At 41.7% G+C, this 7,788-nt stretch overlaps 1 protein-coding gene across 1 annotated transcript in view; it reads right to left on the bottom strand.

Moving 5' to 3' along the window:
- The window catches only part of THBS4 (thrombospondin 4), an 86,083-nt gene that overhangs the window by 22,805 nt on the left and 55,490 nt on the right, over window positions 1-7,788 (bottom strand). The window contains exons 10-15 of the mRNA XM_019517746.1: window positions 6,246-6,398; window positions 4,449-4,553; window positions 3,402-3,509; window positions 2,167-2,326; window positions 857-975; window positions 384-436 (exon numbers count right to left, since the gene is read on the bottom strand). Coding sequence (XP_019373291.1) covers window positions 384-436; window positions 857-975; window positions 2,167-2,326; window positions 3,402-3,509; window positions 4,449-4,553; window positions 6,246-6,398 — 698 coding nt within the window. The remainder of the gene's footprint in view (window positions 1-383; window positions 437-856; window positions 976-2,166; window positions 2,327-3,401; window positions 3,510-4,448; window positions 4,554-6,245; window positions 6,399-7,788) is intronic.

Genomic DNA, 7,788 nt, shown 5'->3' with positions numbered 1-7,788 from the left:
TACCACTCTCTAAGCCTGCTCCCTGGCTGGTGGGGAACACTTGTGGGGGCTGGCCAGAGAGGGGGAACTCATCTACTGCCACTGCTGCTGCAGTGCCAAGCTGATCCTGGCTCCCTGAGCAGCCCAGCTGGAGCAGGGCAGGAGTGGCTCTGGAGCTCCCCTTCACCCCCAGCGGGCCAGATGTTGTTATTTCAGAAGAGAATCTGATGTATTGAAAATATTAAATGTGAACATAGCAGGCATAAAGAACTGAAAACAATGGGGTAAATTGGGTTTGTTTGTAGAAGTGCCACTCTGAAGTCAGTGGCAATGGACTACCTTACACCAGAGCTAAATTAATCTGCTTGCCAATTGATATTAATTAGAAATACGACGCACAATACCTGTCTTGATTGGTATCACAAGAATCTCCAACCAGGTCATTGTCAATGTCTGACTACAAACAGAAAAAGGGGAAGTTATAGTATTAAATGAGGAAAGCATACGTTAAAATGACAAAGCTATACTGGTGGTAATGAATGATTAATGGGACTGAACTGGGACTTCCCAATGGAGTTCTGCCATTGGTTTTTGTGGGGTTGGACTTGGCCAGTTGTGAACACCATATTACAGCAATACAGATCATTCATTGGTGCAGACATGATATACGCTGTATGGAAATGCACCTAACTACTTCTGCATCCAACGCCATTGTCCAAATTCAACGTTTCCCCAGTTTTTCTAAACAGCACTTAGTCAAGCAGGAATACCTAATATTCTGTCTCCACATTCTTTCACAGTTGTTTAGTTCTCCATAGTCACTTGTCACACTAATAGCAGGGCTGAGTATCTTACAGATTTTCTTCCCCCCACTGACCTGGTTGGGGTTGCTGATACGAGGGCAGCTGTCACAAGCATCACCAACACCATCATTATCCTCATCCTTTTGGTCCTGGTTGGGGATCCTCTGACAGTTGTCCAAAAGGTTCTTAATACCTGAAAACACCTGATGTCAGTCCAAATGACTCCTTAAGTTTTCTAAATATTACAGCTTTTTTCAAAATGGATATATTGCAGCATTACTGTTCAGCGACACTCAGTGTCTGTGGTTGGTCACTTGGGACATGGTGCATGACTGCCTCATAAACCCTAACTGCATATCTTTCTTGTTTTTCTCTACACATCATTTAAGAAAGGTTAGAAGCACTAAACTAAGGGCATTGCTGTGTGTTCCATTTAATCACGTACACCCCATTGTATCCAATTCCCTCACATTACAGTTTACACCAACTGACACTATTTGCCCATTATTACCAGTATATTTAAAAGGACCCAAGATGTTTTCCCCCTGAGACCCACACAACAGTGAGAATAAACTATGACAAAATATGAACCTCCTGAATATGTGGGCAAGAGGCAAGTTGATATATTGGGATGTGGTTGGTCCTGTAGGTTCTGCTGTTAGTGTTGATAATCCATTTCATGTTTAATACTCTTAATTTTCATGTGAATTATTGTGCAGCTTAACTGCTATACAGTACCCACAGCTTTGACCGGATGCTAAAAAGTATGTATACATTTGTAACATATTATGTATACTATATTATCTATAGTGTATGTCTGGATACAAACTACAAACCATGTACTATGTTTGTATACATCCTTGGCCCATCTATATGTTTGTATGTCTGTGTGTGTGGATATACATATGAAAGTATATCCACACACATACACACACACACACAGATACAAGTATACAAAAGGTCTGTAAACAGAAAACTTATTCCATTTCCACCTGCATTTCCTTTCTCACACTCTCAAGAGGAGATGTGCTGACTAAGAGACAACATCTTAAGACTTGCTGTATTTCAAGTCCAGTGAGCTGCTGCTCTTGGGATTCATATTTATCACAATTCAACAGTCTCACATATTAATTAGTGGAGTTCCTACCACAACCTTTCTGTCATTTTCAGCAGTCATGCCAGCTGCAAGAAAGCAAGCCATCAAAATTACTTGGTTTCACATAGCAACTGTGGGTGACTCCATCACTGTTTAAATTAAATATAATAGTGATATTTTAGTTTTAGAGATGCCTAAAGGATGGTGGCAATTATCCTTTTCAATGTGTAGTGCACATTAAGTGAGTGTCACAGCTAGCATAGAAGCTATGAGTGAACATTTATCAACCATCTCCATCCATGTCGTCATCACAGGCATCTCCTTTCCCGTCACCGTCTGTGTCCTTCTGGTCATTATTCGGCACTGTACGACAGTTATCACAAGCATCCCCAAAGATATCTTGATCACTATTCTTCTGGTTAACGTTAGGGATTAAAACACAGTTATCCTAAAAGAGAGACAGACACAGGTTCCATTCGGTTAGATTCTTACTGGAGTCAAGTAATCCTAGTTCTTTCACTTACATGAGATATAGGCTTGAATTTTATTTTTTTTGCAGGAGGAAATATGTTACTAAGAGGCATATGACAGTCTGTGCGTTCATTACACCTGGAATAAATCTCACCAATTATTTGCCAATTGTGAGTTATTAGAGTGGCAAAAAGATCAGCTGTCCCAGGGGTTTTCTTCTCACCTAGGATATTGTTTCTAATTTCACATAGGTCCACTGAGATGGGCTGCCTAGAAATGCAGACATTCTTATTTAATACAATTTGAGAGACTGTACATTAGGGTGCATAAACAAGTTTGCTACTTCAATCCACTTGGTGGAAGACAAGTGCCCCCTACCGGCATATTCTCAAACAGACCAAAATAAAAGGTAATTTGACTTTTTGATACAGAAAACTCGTGTCCAGATTTAATGTACCTTCCAATTTAGTACCAGTATTACAAGGCCAATGGAAGGTGAGGAGCATATAGTCTTAAATGGGGAGGAGTCCCACTTCTTCACCTCCTGAGAGCCGCTCCAATAAAACTGCCCGTCTCCCACCCCAGAGCACGTGTAAAGACACCCACAGACTAACTGATTCTAACATGAGCTTTTGCAGGCAACAACCTACTTTGTCAGATGCTGTCTAAATTCATTAGCAATATTTTTCATTTGATCAACATTATTAGTCATCTTTTCTCTCAACATTTCGGTGGCTGTCAATGAATATTTTAGCAACAAATATTATTGATGAATATGTTTGTCACTGAATCAATATTCCAGAATCTAAGACTTCCATATAAAAATATGGCTTCAATCTCCTACTTGTTCAAGCATGAGGTAGGGCTTGAAGTTGCTAAATTGAAGGGTGGCAACTTAGCAACTAACCTGTTCAGAGAGACATGAGTTTTTGTAGATGACAGCCTACTGCATTAGATGCTGTCAATGGACTCATACAATGCTATGAAGTTCAATCATGGCATCTAACAAAATAGACCGTCACCTAAACTAGCTCCATAGCTATATACAGCACCTGTTCATTAGGTATTCCATCTCCATCAGCATCATCATCGCAGGCATCTCCTATTCCATCACCGTCTGCATCTTCTTGTCCAGAGTTTGGAACAAATCTGCAGTTGTCCTACGCAAAAAATAAAACCCTCAAATATGACCAGCATCCCATGGGATACTTGAATCTTCCTGTGAATTTTCATTCTCTTTATTAACTTTAAAAGTTTTTCAAATGAAATACTTTTTTTTAAATACAAGAAACATTAGGCATCTTGCAAAAAAGCAGAAAGTTGCTGACAATTTGTAATATTTTCCTTAATCTCTCCCTTTTATCAACAGGGATCCTGGTTTTTCTCAAAATCACAAATTCTCTGATAAAACCCTCCAAATCCATTATTAAAATTAAAAGCCCCCTGCAGCCCTCCCTAGCCCTGCTGGTGCCCCACACTCGCCCCCACAACAGCCCCCCTGCCCTACTCATGCCTCTTGCCTCCACCCACAGCCCTTGCCCCCCAGCCCTGCTGGAGGGGGCCCCCAGCTGCAAGGGCTATAGGGCCAGGGACCCAAGTCTGCAGCTCCCTGCCCCCAATAACAGGCAGCTGCAGCAGAAGCAGCATGGAGCCAGCTCCTTGCTCGGGTGGGGGCGGAGAAGGCTTTTCGCTTCCCCAGCCCTGCTGGTGCCCCCAGCCATGACCCGCAACCCCCAGCCCTGCCAGAGGGGTCCCCATACCCCTGCAAGCCCCACTTACATCAGGCTCCAGGAGGGAAGAGTAAAGCTGAGGTGAGCCTAGAGCTGTGGCTGACAGAGCCTCAGGCCCTGCCCTTCCCCCTCCCACTCTCTCTCCAGGCAGGGCTGGGGCTTTCCTGCTCTGTTTGCAAACAGCTTTTGCAGGCTGGAGCTCAACCAGCCTGCAGAGATTTTTACAAAAGCAGGGAATCCATGGGTTTCTCTGCTAAACGGAGAAATCAGTGTTTTCTCTGATAAGAAGGGGAAATCTGTGGTTTTTTTCTGTTTTTCCATAGGAAACGGAAAACTCGGATCCCTGCTGAGCAAGGGTGAGTATCCTACCTTTCTGCAGGTGTCAGCAGAGCATGTGAGGTCTTCATTAGGATAGCCATCAATATCTACATCCTTTCCACAGATATAACCATCACCAGCCCAACCAATACCACACTACAAATGAAAGCACGATTACAGAATTTCAGAAGGAATGAAAATTCTATTTTGCAAACACTTACAACAGTGCTTAAGATGGGAAATCCCACATTAATTTTAGAAAGGAGCAATATACAGAAAGCACCGACATTAATAGCAATATTATCAAGAACTTATTGATACCTATTAATACAGATTAAAAAAACAATAATTACAAAGTATGAAATCCACTAACAACTGATGACTCAATCCTGGGTTCCTGGCTTGAAACATGTGGGGCCTGATCTTAAAAAATGCTGAGTACCCCAAAACTCCAATGACTTCCTTAGGGGCTGTGAATGCTGTGGTCCTCAGTATCTCAAATTGGATATCCAATACTAGTGGACATTTTGGACACTGTAAACAGGATTCAGCATGAAGCAGAGGTTAAGAGCCTCCTTGAGGATGACAAGATATTATTATTTCACTGGAAAAATAGGGCAGACATGCAAAATGGATGTTCCTAGACTCTGCAATCTCTTTGGAAAAATTTTACATGTAGTTACTAAGATTGCATTAGCAAATGGAGCATGTCTGCCCACAAATATTTAGGTAAGTATCTAATTAATATAATTTTATACCATTACCTAATAAGAGAATATGATTGCTGAAGATTTGGGTAAATGCATGTAAAACTGCATGCAGATCTCAATCCTATCCTGACTCCCTTTAGCACAAATACATGGAAATCTTGCCATTACAGACAAGAATTTCAAGAATCCCAGTTGTTTTCTGTAATCTAATACCCTTAGCACGAGATGACTGCCTTCAGCAGTTATAGCAAGCGAAGTATCAGCATAAGCAGATTTAAGATATGGACAAACATACTGTTGGAGCCATTTTGAAAGGGGAACATTTCAGAAGGGCAGTAGCTGTTACATCCTAAATGTTATGTGTGTCCATACCTTTATTCAGCTACAGAGGCAAGGAGAAAATTGCAAACTCCAGACATGGAAACAATTTTTTGCTTCTAAGGCAGCAAGTTGAGCAAGGTTCAGAGGCTAGGATGGCTGATGGAACACCTTTGGTTTCAGTCCAGCAGTGTAAACTTTTGTTACGCTATCCCACACCAATAAATCTCAACAATGCTTTTGAAAGTTGCAAACTCCAGAACTAATAGGACAGGAGGATCTACACATGAAGTGTATTCTTAGCTGCTCCACAAAAAATACAATCTGGACTACCAGGTAAATACTAGGCATGCCATTATCTTGTTATCTTCAAACTAACATGGTGAACTCTCTCTCTCATTACGTGTTATGTACACATTTATGTAGTCAAAAAACCCTTTTTGTAACTCTGTACAGTAGAACATCCCAGAGAGTACTGCTGCAGCTCTGGATGTATGACTACTCAGAGCTCTTTTCTGCTGAGACAGCACAGGATAGTAGCTATATTTTCCCTGAAGCACAACATGAAAAAGGATGTTAGTTAACATGGTAAATGTAAACACCCAGGTATGGTTATCTGTAGGTGTTCTATGGAAAAATACCATGTCTATGTTATGGACACAATTCAACTATGATTGTAACCACGTCAGCTGTGTGTCATAGTTCACTGACCAAAACATTTCTATATACAAGACATAAAACAAGTTGTTCCCTCCCTTTCCAGGACTCTTTTGGGGAGCTTTTAAGCAGAATCCTAAAATACTTTGTATCATTAACTTACAACACATGAAACATCTCCTTGCCTCTCCTCAATACACTGTGCATAGATACTGCATGGGTTCAGTGCTCGATTTCTGCAGCTTTTCTCAGCATTGCATCCCTTGATCTGGTCTCCCACGTATCCAGTTTTGCATGGTCCACAGCGATAAGACCCCTGTAAAGACAAACAATAATTTACCAGAGTTAATAGAATTATATGGAAATGAACTAATTTATCTGACAGTAACAGTGTATCTGGGTTTCATCTCACAGTATTGGTTTACAGCGTGCAGGCTGTTTCACATTCATTGAGACTTCTTACTAGTTCTTTTTGTTACAGTTTTCTTCATGAACAACTGGTAAACTGACTGCTTTGGAGACCAGCCTTCCGTTCTCCAAAGAAAAGGGAGAGTGCCAGCAGTGAAGATTTCTCTGCTTGCCTGGCAAACATGCCTACCCCACTAAAAATGAGCCACCTGTCAGTGGGAGAGGGTATTACTATGACCATTTATGCTTTGCTGAAATCTTGACTAGATTTACAGGTATCAGTCACTCTTATGTGGACCCTCTTATTTCAGTTCAAACTAGGGTTGTTTTTGGTTATCTCAATGTTAACTTTAACTGATATAAGAGCATCAACACAAAGGTTTGCTTTGGTTTTTATTAAACGCTTTTTATACCCTGTTAAACTCAGGCAGCTTCTTGGTGTAAATGTGGTCTAGGATTTGACTTAAGTTAAATCAAAATAAGCCCCATGTACACTGAAATAATGATATCTGTATAGCTTTGAGATCTCAGAGTTCCCTTCAGTAGACAGTATCCCCTTGGGTATGGGACTCCCATGCTAATCACATGGGAGTCCCAAGCTCTTGAGGCTTCTATAATGGTGTAATGTGAAGATATGAATGGAGTTTGTAGGTGGCTGTCCTGATGTTGCCAGTGGGTACATTAGATAGGGCTGGATGGCCAAGCACCAGTGGAAAATGCCTATAACATGGACAGTTGCTCCACCTTAGCAGTATCATGTGGCCCAGGATCTACAGTTCCTAGGCTATCACTGTGTCCTTAAGATCTATTGGCTATTGAGATAGAGCTGTGGAGACTTTCGAGTGCAGCCTGGTCCTATGCATGTAATAGGCCAAAGTTCTTTTAGTGTCCAGTGAATATAATGAAGTTTTGCTCAGGAGGAACTGAACTTTGAGGAAAATACTGGCAAACTGACACGCTTTTCTTCTGGTTTGGCTGGGATCTTTGGAGGAGGCTTCAGGGACATCTTGTTGAGAGGAAGTGTGCAACAAGAAGGGTCAGTCATGAAGACTTGGCTCTCACTCATCCTGCTTGCTCCTGTAATCACTAGTAAAAAGATGTTTCATAGTTGGTAGGGTCAGAAGGGACCTGAGTAGATCATCAAGTCCAACCCCCTGCCTTGGCAGGAAAAAGCACTGGGGTCAAATGACGCCGGCAAGGTGTTCGTCTAGCCTTGTCTTAAACACCTCCAGGGTAGGAGCCAGCATCACTTCGCTTGAAAGTTGGTTCCAGATCCTAGCCGCCCTGAGAGTGAAGTA

This window comes from Gavialis gangeticus, unplaced genomic scaffold (assembly GCF_001723915.1).
Source record: "Gavialis gangeticus isolate Ggan-Ray unplaced genomic scaffold, GavGan_comp1, whole genome shotgun sequence".
Lineage (NCBI taxonomy): Eukaryota > Metazoa > Chordata > Crocodylia > Gavialidae > Gavialis > Gavialis gangeticus.
Note: the sequence above shows the minus strand (reverse complement) of the source record. Positions and strands in the feature narration are given on the sequence as shown.